Source organism: Suillus subalutaceus (genome assembly GCF_016647625.1).
Source record: "Suillus subalutaceus strain FC151 chromosome Unknown DFJ58scaffold_54, whole genome shotgun sequence".
NCBI lineage: Eukaryota > Fungi > Basidiomycota > Agaricomycetes > Boletales > Suillaceae > Suillus > Suillus subalutaceus.
In genome coordinates, this window is record NW_024540303.1 from 224,829 (window position 1) to 239,008 (window position 14,180).

The following is a 14,180-nucleotide window of genomic DNA, read 5'->3' on the forward strand; positions in this document are numbered from 1 at the left end:
CGCCATGCTCTCCTCACTTTCCATTAGCTCTAATCCCTCAGGCTCTCCTAGACTCGACTATATCCAATCCACACAAAACGTTGGCAAGCGCTCTTGTGATGATCACAATAGGATAATGGAACCCATCAACTCCAACCAACGATCCCTTTCAGACAACCCCTCCCGTTCCTCAGCTTATGCAACTGTGTCCACGAGCCTTCCTCCCGTAACATCCCACATGTCTTGTCATGCAAAATGCGCTGCCTCAAGGTTCAAGCCCTATCAGCTTGGGGGGCATGTTCCTACTGCACTGGAGCACCATTTCACGATGAAAAATCTCGTGAAAGGCAACGAGGCTGATCTTAGTCAAATAGATGTCCATCAGGTATGCTGGCCTCATTCATACTGCAGTTTATACCATATTGAGAAGTACTAAAACAGGGCAAGGAGATATTGAAGAAAGGCATGAAGCATATGACAGATGCAACCGTCCAGTCAGCTGTCATCGCAAAACGAGCTGATGCTGAATCCAAGTGGTTGCATGCTCTCGCAACAGCTTGGGAACTTGAGTCAACCGAGAAACATGCAGTCCTTCTTCAAACAATTATGAGGGACAATGCAGAACAGTATATTGCGAGCCTGACAGAGGCTTCCTTCTTCGAAAGGTTGTTGGTCCAACGTTCCGAGCAGCAGCTGGAGGATGACGCAGATTTCACTGTCGCCGCATATGCTCATGATTTTGCGGCACACCGTATAGCAGACATGCAGCTTGATCATCTGGAGGAGGTTAGCGCTGAGCGGACGTTGTTCCCCGAGCCTGATGACCTGGACTCTGAAGATGTCGAAGATCGCTTGGCCCAATGCTTGAATAGCATATCCAAAGAGGTGGAGAAGCCTATGTTCATGGTTGCCTGAGGTGAGGTGATTATTGTCATAATTTCATCTGTTTTGTGATACTGATCATGGTGTAAGGAATACGCATAGTCTAATGATAGTATACTCAAATGTTGAAATATGTACAACATTGTTTCCCCTCGGCTGGCAGTAGGAGAACAAGTGAATTTCCTTAGTAGGTCATCGTTGACTTATTAGTGACGGTCTGTAGTATCTTGACTAGATCATGATGGTATATCATTAATATATCATTGCTTGAAGTAGTAGTCATACACTTCAGTTCTACGCGAACAACACTAAACTATGTAAGGTCGTATGATAAGAGGCCAAACAAGTCCATTAATAGTAGCACTCCCTGGGACTCGGTTGGGCTTTGACTTGTCACAGGCATATCGGATAAGGTGGCAGCAGCCAACCTGAACTTTGTATAGCGACTACTCCTGGCTTGAGCCAGCCTTCTGAGTCTGAGATGCTGGCAAATGTGGAGCAATAGTCCATGGCTTATCCTCCTTTCGTTCTTCATTTTTCATCTGATGGTATCCTGCAATACTCCAGGCTGCTCCTGGGAGAAAGCAACTACCGATACTCGAGGGCTTAGTAGGCATCGTGCAACATGCCGATTCTACCATAATTCCACAGTTCTTGCCCACCAGAAAAGACAAGAGAGGGCAAAACAAGTAGCCCGAACTTCCGGGAGGCTGCGCCTAGTGCAACCAGGCTTAACCCGTTCTGACTCGGAGTCGGTGAGCAGTCTTTCCTACAATGAGTCTCAACAACAGAGGCTCACTGGCAATCGTTGCATACCTTTCGTAATATCTAGCAACTGTCGCCAGTCCGGCGCGTGGAGAGTCGCCACCCAAAACCTATTGTTCCGTGCACATTGTCAAACGGGCACAAGACTCAGGCTGGCATGCCTCCCAGAGCAGCGGGTCTTGAGCACCTTCAGCAACCCTCAGAGCAACAGCAGTTTGAAGCTGATGACGGCTTCAACAACACATCCCAGACTGATGTTTTGGGTATGTCTTTGGGCTCCCGCAGTCGACTGATAACTTACTTGTTCTGTTCTTCACTCTTCAGAAGATCCTTCACACTCTCTGGGACGAATACCTAGACCTTTTGAGGATGTTCCTCCTGCTGATGAGGATGCCAATTACTCGAATAATGTTGATACCCCGCCGGCTCAAAATGCACAATCTAGAATCCGGAGGGTTCTACTAACTTTACGGGATACACTTCAGACCAACTTCAATTCCCTTGGACTTTCCCGACTGTACCCTTGTCGCCCATCTGTTGAGCCAGACGAGTGTGTCCCGTCTTCGCTACTTTCAACAACATGTCCAACCATTGTGCAAGAGACTGATTTACCTGGCATTCTCCCACCTCCCTACCCTTTTCCGAACATGACAATTTATCGTCTCATGTCTTGGATGAATATTGGTAGTAGTAAGAAATCTGAGGGCGAAGTCGCCCGTCTTGTCGAGGAAGTCATACTGGCGGATGATTTTGACAGAAAGCATCTGGAGGGCTTCTCAGTGAAGAAGTGTTTACGAGAAATGGACCACGACCCCGGCAGGAAGACTCAAGTCAAATTTCCAGACGACTGGATTGAGGCTAGTGTCACAATCAAGATTCCTACAAAATTGAGGGAGGACGAGGCTAGACCTTTTTCCATTCCAGGGTTCCATTTTCGCCCTCTCATCCAAGTAATCCGGTCAGCTTTTATGGACATGCAAGCGGGTGCCTTTCATCTTTCACCTTTCAAGCGCTTATGGAAGGATCCGCTGGACGCTCATCAAGAATGAATTTTTGATTAATTGTATACTTCTGACTCTTGGCTGAATGCCCAGGACGAGTTGCAGAAACTTCCTAAGGAGCCCGGATGTTCACTGGAACGCATAATTGCTGGCCTTATGTTTTTTTTGGATGCCACACATCTGGCAAATTTTGGAACAGCGAAGGCTTGGCCCCTCTATATGTACTTTGGAAATTTGACCGAGTATGCACGTTCCGCACCAAAGTCCGGCGCATGTCACTTGGTAGGTTTTTTTCCCTCGGTAAGTGTTCCTACTGTCACAGGTTTAAAGTCACACTGATATTTGCACCATCAGTTGCCTGATAGGATTAAAGATGTTCTGAGCGACTTGCCTCGGATATCAAAATCTGGCATGGCTGCCCTTCACACTCACTGTCGACGAGAGTTGTTTCATGGATGCTGGGATACCTTACTAGATACAGACTTTCTTCACTCATACTGCCATGGTATTGTGTTAAAGTGTGCCGACGGAGTGTTTTGCAGGATTTTTCCTCGCATATTCACATACTCCGCCGACTATCCTGAAAAGTGCGTTCCATCTTTATGTATTCAGTGTATTACTCAACAAGTCTCAGGGTGTTAATTGCCACTATGAAGGACATGGGTTCGTGCCCCTGCCCTCGTTGCCTCGTGCTGAAAAATCTATTTGCTTCTCTAGGCCTCGTCAAAGATATGAGGAGCCATATAAGTAATGTTCGAGTCTATGTCGAAACGAATGTTGTCAAGGCACAAGAGTACATTTATCAATGGGGAAACACTGTAGATGGCACGAAGGTTCAAGAGACACTTGGAGAGGGCTCGTAGGTACCTGTCATAGTGAGTGTCTTTTGTCCCTTATGCTGCCATGCCAGCTCATATGAGTAACCCATAGAATAAATTCGTCGAGAAACTGGGAGGACTGGGCCTTAACCCCTTTCGCATGCTCATCGTGGACTTTATGCACAAATGTGAGCTGGGAACCTGGAAGGCACTGTTTACTCACCTCATCAGGATCCTTTATGCACTACCAGAGGGACTTCAGCTAGTTGCAACCTTGGACTCCAGGTAGGTAGTGTTTGTACAGTGCTTTACTGCCTAATAATAAGTATCACACCAAAAGATTCCGTCAGATTCCACCGTTTGGTAATGGGGTAATTTGAATCTTTTCAAATAACACGTCTGAGATGAAAAGACTAGCCGCTCGGGACTTCAAAGACATCTTGCAGGTTATTCCTTTACTTCACTGTTACCTGTGTAGTTCGCTGATGCCCTTTATTTAGTGTGCAATACCTGTGTTCGAAGGGCTATTTCCTGCCATCATGACGTGATTGTGCAGTCTCTTTTATATAGGTTCGCACAATGGCATGCACTTGCCAAGCTCAGAATCCATTCAGAACTGACTCTTAGTTTCCTCGACTCAACATTCAAAAAGCTCTCGAGGCAGTTGCAGAAGTTCTGCAAGTCTACCTGTGCTGCTTTTGACACTTCAGAATTACCAAAAGAGAAGGCGGCTCGTCAGCGATGGCTCGCCAAATGTGTTGGATACAACAGCGCTTCTTCAGCATCTAATGGTGGGCCGAGGGTGAAAAAGTTCAATCTAAACACCTACAAGTTTCACGCAATGGGTGATTACACACAAACCATTAAGTTCTTTGGGACTACTGATTCTTTCACCACTCAAATCGTAGGCATTGTCTTCTTCCTATTCAAGAATACTTCTGAAGTTATGTTATTGGTTAGGGGGAGCTGGCGCATAGAGCTATAAAAGTGTTCTATCCACTAACTTGCAAACTAGATACTCCAGCGCAGCTAGAGAAGCACGAGCGCCAGCGCCGTGTGTTACGGCAAATCAAGGAAGCAGCAGATATGTCCTCCTCAAGTAATGAATATCCGACCAACTCTCTTGCTACGTCCGAGTCGTTGATCCAGGACCATCATTCTATCTCAACAAGTAGAAATAATCCAATCTCGTTGTTCACATTCCTCCAGGAAAATGATGGTGATCCAGTGATCAAGGTATATATAACATTACACTTTCTGCTAGTTGGACACTCATGACAGCTTGCAGAACTTCATCCCGAGGTTGAAGGATCACATTCTGTATAGGCTGAAGAAGTTGGACGTTAGTCACTGTGACCACACATTCACAGACCAGGAACGCAAAACGGTCATCATTCCTAACAATACTGTCTATTCAGTTCAGACCATGCAGATACATTATACGACATATGACATGAGGTGCGAGTATGGACACCATCAACCCAAAACACATGGAGACGTGATGGTGCTTTCAGGAGAAAGCGCTCCCACCCACCCATATTGGTACGCTCGTATACTGGGTATCTATCACATGGACACTTGGCTTGAAGGTGGTGGTGAAACCGAAAAACAGCAACTCGAGGTTCTGCATGTCAGATGGCTCGCACCGTTGATGTCATATGGGTCTGGCATGCAACGCGCTCGCCTTCCTAAAGTAGCATTCATTGATGAGTCGGACCATGACGCATTCAGATTTCTTGATCCCGGCCAAGTGATTCGAGGAACACATTTAATTCCTACATTCACTTCGGGGCGCGGTTCAAGCTCACTTCGCCACGGAAAATCACTAGCACGTCGTAATGGGGAATTAGATGACTGGGAAGTGTATTACGTTGGGATGTGAGTGCAACACGTTTTCTTGAGACTGAATGAACTCTTACCTGCCAGGGCTAGTTTTGTTGATCACGACATGTTCTTGCGTTACACCGATTTGGGCGTAGGACATCCGGTAGCTTTGCGGAGGACTGTTAGAGACTGTTTGGCCTCCATGCACTGGTAGAGGCTATGGATGTCGATGAAGGTGGAGGCGATGGTGAGGACCATGAAGAAGCTGATGATGAACAACCGATGGACGTTGACCTTGCTGATGAGGAATCAGAGGGCGAACATAATGACATCGAGGGCGAGGAAGAATCGGACGACGGGTTTGATGACCTCGAGGAGGACATTGAGTATGAGTTTGACGAACTCTCGTTTAGAGATAGGCCCGACTTCAGTGATTTGTACAACCCTACCGAATGTCTGTTGGAATATTGATGCGTTCTATTCGATATACTAGATTGGCCGCGGCATCTCCCAGGGACAAAGTTTCTGCTTCAAACTACATCCTTAGCGTGACTCGGACAGTCTGACAGTGGCCAACTCATTTTGAATCTTATCAGCAGCCTCTGGCTCCTTGGGGCTCGAATGAATCAGGTGGCCGCTGTCACAGTCACATGTCCTTGCCTACCAGTGTACTTGTTTCAAGGCTTCAAACGGGCCATGTTCATTGTTTTTCTGATGAGTCAAGGACGAGTACTTCGATGAAGTGATCGGTGAGCGTCAAGCGCATGCAGACAGCCATCAATGATCTTCAGTGTTCACTCTGCCTGTATAATCATATATGCCATCCGAGTCAGTGAGTCATGAGGCCGTGACATTGTCACGGTAGTCGTGGGAACCATAGAAGTGTGTTACCCTGACTCTAGTGAGCTTTGCAGAATGACCTTTCCAACATTCAGAGGTGTCTTGCTTTTCTAGGTGACTGTCTCCCCAGAGGTACGCTTGCCCATCTATTCATTCACACCCAATGTGCCACATGCTAGATTCTTTGCCTGAAGTCCGAGTCATACGTTGAAATTCAACTCAACCAACGCGAGTAGTTTGGGCAGTATCCTGACGTTCAGAATCAAAGGTGAATAATCCGGGAGTGTACGTTTCTTCATGGACCATTTGGAATCTTGGTTATCGAGCTGATCTCTGCCTTTTCAGTCCTACTAGTGTAACTGACAACGGTGACGGCCTGGGCTGGTTTCATATTCCTTCTTAAACCAAATGATGCGTGGCAACTTCATATTTAAAACACTTCCTCCTGAACATCAGCTGGTTATGGGAGGGAACTGGAGCAAGTTCACGGGAAGTTGCATCTTCAGAATGGCGATTACAGCCACAATACAAGTAAGCATTGCTGTTGATCTTAACGGGAAGGCTGTCGGTGTGTACTGAAGTATTATTGAGACTGGGAGCCAGTTTTGATGACCATTGGCCCTCGGAAGCCTATCACCCTTCACACGTACAATGTCTACCTCATGGATGCTCAAGTTGACATCAGAGGCGATATCTCAGAGGCTCTGAGTGTCACTAAGGGTCACTGTTGACTTGACGCTGTCTGAGAAGACTTCCGGCAGGTTGGCACCTGTGGCGCTGAAAAGTGCACTGAATTCTGTGATCCTCTCAGAGAGTATCAGTTCTAGGAGTGCCCGTGTTCAAGTTGAGTTTCACATCCCGCCCTGAGTGCTTGAATTATCATATAGTCGAGGTAACTATTTCTGACTCGGTGAGTCCTTCCTCGTATAGCACGTTATGTGGCCTAACGCATGGTTCAACAGGAAGGAAATAGTCTAAAACTCAGAGGTGATCATTCCGTTGTGTTCGAGTTGGAGCCTCCGGCGAGTCAGCTTGTTGACCAGGAGGTGCTCACTTTCTTGTTTGAAGTCAACGACATCAGGATTTTTGTAGTGGTAGTAAGCAATGCCTCTTTCTTGAGGGAATGCCATATAAGTGAAACTACATCTATCATGATAGGTTCTGACTGGATTCCTGCCGACTCTTTTCTTAAGGCTAGTATGACGTTGGATGATGACATGATGCGGCTGCCACCACCCTTATCAAAGCCCGAGCCAAATGCGTACAAAAATGTCTCATACCCTTGCCTTATGTCCGAGTCCTGCCGGAGTTCACAGCGGCGTAACCTGTACAGTCTTCAAGTTGTTTTCAGAAGGCAGCGGCCACCTGGTAGATTTGACAATGGAGTTGATAGGAACTGGCAGTCACCACCCGGATCGGAAGTAAGCATGCTGTAATATTTAAGACGTTTGACATTCATCGTTCCTTAAATTAACCTAAAGAGGCTTGAGAAAATGACCCAGAAACACTCATATCAGATCAGGGTGTGCAAAACTGGTTGTGACCAGATCGCCAATTAAGGCTCAAGACAGGCTACCAAGTAAGGCAATCCTCTGCTGCTTAATTCGGGAACAACTCATTCAAGTCCTTAGGTCATTAGCGCACTTGGCAAACATATAAGACATCAGACCTCATAGGTGCTTTTATTCCTCGTTCACCTTCCCGCCCTCTGTCCTTCCCAATTACTTCTACGTATGCCATCCGAGAATAACCCCCCGTCAACACTGCCGCCACCGACTGTTCCTGTGGAGCCGTCACTTGGTGTTCAAATGTTTCCTCATGCTAGAGCGAAGCGAAGAATTGCCGCCCTCTTGGAGGAGGTCAAAACTTTGAAGCAAGATAAAGCAACAAAACAAAGGCATGGACAACATTTCTCGGCCTCACATAGTGATTTTGATCTATCATTGTCATCTAGGAAGACGACCTACTAGACTTTTGTGTAATATGTGGTAATTGTCACTTTTCACACATATGTTCCTTTGCTTCCCTTTCACTCAATATTTGATGGATCTTTCTACAGTTGTAGATCTATGATACTGAGTATATCTAAAATGTGTTCCAGCTGTCTGATTATTACATCTCGATGTTCTGAAGGTATAGGCCCCTTATCAGTAGAAATAGTAAGTATATGCACTACCTCAAAACTGCGGCCTATTGTGAGCTGATCCTGGGCATCAAACACATTTATATATGTACCACTGATGATAAATGAGCAAGGTGGACTATGTATGCAAGGGCAAGATACTGAAATATATCAAAAATGTCAAAAATGCGATTTTGTGTCTTTTTGTTCCTGTAGAAGGACCATGTTGATATTCTAGAGCAGCTAAGTGATAGATATACTCTAAATATGCATAGAAATAGACTCCCTAACATCCTGAAGGTCCGGTCCTACAGGAAAAATTTTCACAGGGGGTGAACCACCAGGAGAGGGCAGGTATACTGCATCACAGGGTCTTGCTCTATGGTCCAGGGCTTCTCATACGTTGTTCATATTGTTGAATAGATGCTGGGGATAATTTTTCCAAGTCTATTCACCTAGAAATAAACACATAGGAACATATTTGTGTATTTGTGTATATATGCTATATCTATTGATGTAGGGCGCCTCAAGGGGCCAAATAAAGATGGGAATATCTTCATATATACTCAAAAACATGTTCTGAATACCATAGAGCACTTCCCTATCAAAGGGGCAAAAGTGCGAAAGTGTTCTGTACCCTAGGCTATTCTGAATACTCCCTGGAGGAGGAGCAGGCACACAAATAGACAAAAAAAGCGGTCTATTATATTATACTATACATATATATGCATGGGGAGCTATTGTGGTGTAGTGGTGAAGCTGCAGCAAGGTGGGGAGGGTGTGTGAATAATTATAATTGTGGGGTGTACCATATTGGGCGATGTTTTGGGTGTTGTGGGGTAATTCCCACACTGTGTGGCTGAAAAATGCGATAATGCGGAGTGTGGGAATAATGTGGGGAGGCCTGATATCAGTAGGTGACCAAAATGGGATGTGTTTTTGTGAATTTCCGCTTTTGGAAGCCAAAATTGCGGTCATAACATATAAATACATCCATCACCAAATGTGGAATGTATCCTGGAATGACAAACAGCTGAGTTTCAAAAATACCAAAAATGCGGCTGTGAAAGCCAGGACATACAGCCAAATAGGGACCTGGCAAGTGCCACAGCACTAGGTCAAAAGAGCGGACTGGCAGTTGCCAATGAAAGTGTCTATGGTTAAAGTGGTAGTTACCAAAATACTAGGTCAAATACTACAGCCAAGGGTGATTCTCAGAAATCCGGGAGGGTTATCTTCCCGGCTGATGTGAACTTATTGTCTCTCTTCATGATAATGACCTCGTCTACATCGCGACAATGAAGTCAAAGTGCAGAAATTTCGGGCTGAGGGCCCAGAAGAATTTAAATTGTGAAGATGTCAATGATTGCATGAGATTACAATTTAGCACTACCATTACGTATGCTTACAGCGTTACACCAGAGTTTGAATCATTTACAAATGTTGTCACTACCATGGACTCTTTGACCTCAATCAAAATTGTACACTTTTGATCCTACCTGAAGAAATGATCTGATGTAGGGTTGTGTTCAATAAAAATTTGATATGCACGACTCTGACATTATTGTTTGTATGCAACTCGGCATCCATCGAGTAGTGACATCTACTCTAACACACCTTGGAATGTTGTCTATCCTCTGTGGAATGTACTGTTCCAAGTGACGGGTGACAAATAATCAGTCAAGACGGGCAGTCTGTTCATTGTGAAGTAATCTCTACGCCTGCATACATGAGGAGTAAGATTTGCTTTAACATGTATTTGAACATTGTCACAGGCTCCTACCCACCCCTTGCCGGAGAGGAAGGGGGCGACATCCGAGTGCGGTAGTGTAAAGCGGAAACATGCACAAGTCTTTCAAACCCAGCCAAACCTTATCCCCCCAACCTCTCCTACAACAGCTGGCACAAAACATTTGTAAACAAGGGCAGCCACAGTGGCAAAACCCAGAAGAGTCAGCGGGAATTGAATTAAATATATTGTATCGCTAAATAAAATGATATTCCGACATATTATCCTTTTTTGTCATATGTCGGCAGAAGCTCCTAACTTCTCTGCCATTCGAGAGAAGCTTCAAGATTGTTTCAACAAGAGAGCCTGCTTGTGGCAACTCAAAGTCACAGATGCGTTCCTGCAAAATGATCGCGATATTATCTGCATAGCGGGGACAGGGATGGGAAAAATACTTGCGTTCTGGTCACCGTTAGCTATCAAAGACACGGGCATCCTGATTGTTGTGACTCCACTTACCCAGCTCGGGGAACAAAGTGTCAGTTTCCTCGAAAAAGCCGGTATACAAAGTATCTCGATCTCTACTGAGACAGCGAGTAGGGCAAATTTCCGTGTAAATCAAAGGTCATCTGTTAGTTATGAACCTTTAATCATTGTGTTTGCTGCAGGAAATCGAAGACTCACGTTACCTGTGCAATTATAACCAGCCCAGAACAGCTGATGAAACCAGGCGGAGAGTTCGAGAAGCTGTTGTGAAACGTTGACTTTGCGTCGAAGTTAATTGGTGTCATCTTTGATGAAGCACACTGCATTGTGACATGGGGAGACTTTCGGTCCGAGTACAAGGAACTAGAGTGCTTGCGTTATATCCTACTGTGCCAGGTACCTTTCATGATCACATCAGCAACACTCACATCAGATGCTCTGAGAGACATACGCAGGCTCCTTCGCATCCGACCAGAATAGCTTGTCACTGTTCATGTATCCACCGACCGTCCAAACATCAAGATCGGAGTCCGCAAAATCAAATACTCACTTGCGTCTTATGCAGATCTTGCGTTCCTCATACCTACCAGCATGAAATCAGACGATACGGCACCACCAAAATTCCTCGTTTTTTTCGACAGCATCCAAGAAGGAATAAATGCCACGAAGTACTTGCAGGCACGTCTTCCGCCAGATCTACGAAACAACGTCAAATGGTTCAACTCCGACATGACTACTGGATTTAAGGCAGCCGAAGTCACAAACCTCGTTGCTAGAGATACGTGGGGTCTGTGTACCACAGAGGCATTTGGAATGGTGAGGGTTACGGCCCAAATTCACATATTGCAGTAACATATCTCCGTATTATACGAGTGAACGGACGTGCATAATATCCCGTATGATACGGGCCAGCGGACCATGGGCCGAAGGTAGATATATCCTCGACTGTGACGGATGGGCCGGGAGTGTTATTATTCCCGATGGAGACGGGTTGGCCCAGGTGGGGAATATGTAAAGTAGATGGGTGGGCCGATGGACATGAATTTTCAATAGACGGATCGGCCGAGGTAGTTGGATATTATGTAGATGGGTGTACCAAGGTAGATATGTATCAAATAGCCGGGTATATCAAGGGTGCTTGTTATCACATAGACAGGTGGGCCCAGATATATATCATATTAGACGGGTGGGCCGACGAATTAATATTATTTTGTAGACGGGTGGGCCGACGTATTGGTATTATTTTGTAGACGAGTGGGCCGAGGGAGCGGTGAAAGATTTATTATATACGGGTGGGCCAATGGTAGACATATATTGCATAGACGGGTAGGCCGACGTAGGGGTATATAATATAAACGGTGGGCCCAGGAGAATGATAATTGTAGACATGATGGAGCTCAGCTAGTTGTATATCATGGAGGTAATAATTCAAAGTCATCTAATGATGTAGTATGGCATGGAGCCTTGCAAAGGGGTGAAGTGGAAACTCGAGCGAAGTGTACCGAGTTCCGAGACCCGGGTCTCGACAAATGAATATGTGATGTCCAGCACACTTCCGATCGTCTGGTATTTCATTGAGCAATATATGATAATAGATCTTTGAAAGCCAACATCATCCAAGCCTACCAAATGCCAAATGCCAAGTTCCAACTACCAAAAATCAAGTGAAGTGTACCAATATCCGAGCCCTGACTATCAAATCCCGACAATCGACCATTGAGTCCTGACTACCGAGTCTTGAAACCCGAGTCCCAAAGCCTGAGATTTGAGTCCTGAAACCCAATGCCCGACCATTGAATCCCAACAATCGAGTATCAAGTCCCGACCAACGAGTCCCAAATATTGAGTCCTGACCATCGAGACCCGACACCCAGACACCCAACACCCAACACCCAACACCCAACACCCGACAACCGACAACCGACACCCGACACCCGAGATTCAAGACTCAAGTTCCGACTATGGAGTCCCGGATATCAAAAATCAAGTGAAGTGTACTGAGATCCGAGTCCAACCTGAAGGGTTCCTTAGGCTGGACTTCCAAACCTTTGGATTTGTCCTTCCATCTCTATCCAAGCTTAAGGATTGATTCCTTAAGCTGGACCTTTGCCTTTCTGGCACTTCCTGTCTTTCCAAGACTTATGTCTACTTCCTGTTATCTCCGACTCCACCTAAGTGTAGCCTACCTCTGTTTGCTTCTACTCCAGACCTTGTCCATGGTAGCCTTTATTCTCCTGTCCTATAATCCTGTCCACTCCTGCTGACCTCCAGACCTTTGGATCTCCGGACCTTTGGATCTCCGGACATCTTACCCTTCGGATATCAAAACCTTTGGACATTGTAACCTTTGGACATCATGACCTTCAGACATCATAACCTTTGGACATCTGAACATTCAGATGGCGCAACCTTCAGACATCCTGTCCTCTGGACCACTCCTCCTATCTGATCCTGCTTTGGATTCTGTCCCTTGCAGTCTCTCCTCCATGTGCTTCCATCTAGGAAGCTAACCTTCAGAAGTCTTATCTTCGGACCCTATGCAGCAGGTGAAACTCCTCCAGAGTTTCCTGTACTTCTCTAGAAGTTTCTATACTCCTCCGGAAGGTCCTGTGCTCATCCAGAAGTCCTCCAGCACTCCATCAGAGTAGCCAGTCTCCGGAAGTCCTTCGGACTTCATTGGATTTCATCTGGACTTCATTCTGAAATTAAGGGTATGTACTTGGGAAAGGTGCAAAATAAAATATACTGACTACCAAGTGCTGAGCACTAAGTGTCGAGTTCCAAGTTCCGAGTTCTGAGTTCCGAGTTCCGAGTTCCGAGTTCCGAGTGCCAAGTGCCCCGATGCTTTCGGGTATTAACACCCAGATAGCCCTCGCTCTCAGGGGCCCATCAGAATTTAGATCATCTCAAACGGATGTGATTTGAGTGAGATATGAGCAAAATACTATATACCGGGTGAATTTTTGGCATCAGAAGTTCGATGCTTTCGGGCATTGACATGAAGATAGCCCTCAATCTCAGGGGTGTGGGAGAATTCAGATTGTCTGAAATGGATATAATTTGAGTGAGATATATGCAAAATACAATATATTGACTACTGAGTGCTGAGTACCAAGTGCCGAGTGCCAAGTGCAGAGTGCCCCAATGCTTTCAGGCATTAACACCCAGATAGCCCATGCTCTCAGGGGCCCATCAGAATTTAGATCATCTCAAACAGATGTGATTTAATGTGTCCCAAGTGCTGAGTGCCGAGTCCCAAGTGCTGAGTGCCGAGTGCTGAGTTCTGAGTTCCGAGTTCCAAGTTCCGAGTTCCGAGTTCCGAGTTCCGAGTTCCGAGTTCCGAGTTCCGAGTTCCGAGTTCCGAGTTCCGAGTTCCGAGTTCCGAGTTCCGAGTTCCGAGTTCCGAGTTCCGAGTTCCGAGTTCCGAGTTCCGAGTTCCGAGTTCCGAGTTCCGAGTTCCGAGTCCGAGGCAAGTGCCCCAATGCTTTCGGGTATTAACACCCAGATAGCCCTCGCTCTCAGGGGCCCGTCAGAATTTAGATCATCTCAAACAAATGTGATTTGAGTGAGATATGAGCAAAATACTACATATCGGGTGGATTTCAGCATTGGAAGTTTGATGCTTTCGATGTTTTTGATGTCGGATCTCGATGCTTTCAGGCAGTAACATGTAGATAGCCCTCAATCTCAGGGGTGTGGCAAATTTAGATTGTCTGAAACAGATATAATTTGAG

The 14,180-nt window shown here is 45.9% G+C and overlaps 4 protein-coding genes across 4 annotated transcripts; all 4 read left to right on the plus strand.

Annotated features, from left to right (window-relative positions):
- Positions 1 to 4: 4 nt before the first annotated feature.
- Positions 5 to 894, plus strand: DFJ58DRAFT_728070 (uncharacterized protein; the record flags this gene model as incomplete). The annotated part of the gene is made up of 2 exons (XM_041385549.1): positions 5 to 364; positions 421 to 894. 2 exons carry the CDS (start codon positions 5 to 7, stop codon positions 892 to 894), a joined length of 834 nt encoding a protein of 277 aa, XP_041243858.1.
- An 889-nt stretch (positions 895 to 1,783) lies between these two features.
- On the plus strand, positions 1,784 to 5,740 carry DFJ58DRAFT_728071 (uncharacterized protein; the record flags this gene model as incomplete). Its single annotated transcript, XM_041385550.1, has 11 exons — positions 1,784 to 1,889; positions 1,951 to 2,576; positions 2,721 to 2,927; positions 2,982 to 3,214; positions 3,262 to 3,290; positions 3,345 to 3,486; positions 4,073 to 4,349; positions 4,406 to 4,681; positions 4,734 to 5,323; positions 5,372 to 5,420; positions 5,456 to 5,740. 11 exons carry the CDS (start codon positions 1,784 to 1,786, stop codon positions 5,738 to 5,740), a joined length of 2,820 nt encoding a protein of 939 aa, XP_041243859.1.
- An 876-nt stretch (positions 5,741 to 6,616) lies between these two features.
- On the plus strand, positions 6,617 to 8,079 carry DFJ58DRAFT_841535 (uncharacterized protein; the record flags this gene model as incomplete). The annotated part of the gene is made up of 7 exons (XM_041392720.1): positions 6,617 to 6,677; positions 6,713 to 6,829; positions 6,997 to 7,019; positions 7,072 to 7,206; positions 7,303 to 7,530; positions 7,591 to 7,632; positions 7,786 to 8,079. The coding sequence occupies 7 exons, from the start codon at positions 6,617 to 6,619 to the stop codon at positions 8,077 to 8,079; spliced, it is 900 nt and encodes a 299-aa protein (XP_041243860.1).
- A 2,179-nt stretch (positions 8,080 to 10,258) lies between these two features.
- DFJ58DRAFT_841536 (uncharacterized protein) lies at positions 10,259 to 11,776 on the plus strand (the record flags this gene model as incomplete). The annotated part of the gene is made up of 5 exons (XM_041392721.1): positions 10,259 to 10,591; positions 10,738 to 10,842; positions 10,927 to 11,262; positions 11,376 to 11,546; positions 11,663 to 11,776. The coding sequence occupies 5 exons, from the start codon at positions 10,259 to 10,261 to the stop codon at positions 11,774 to 11,776; spliced, it is 1,059 nt and encodes a 352-aa protein (XP_041243861.1).
- Between the last annotated feature and the right edge of the window lie 2,404 nt (positions 11,777 to 14,180).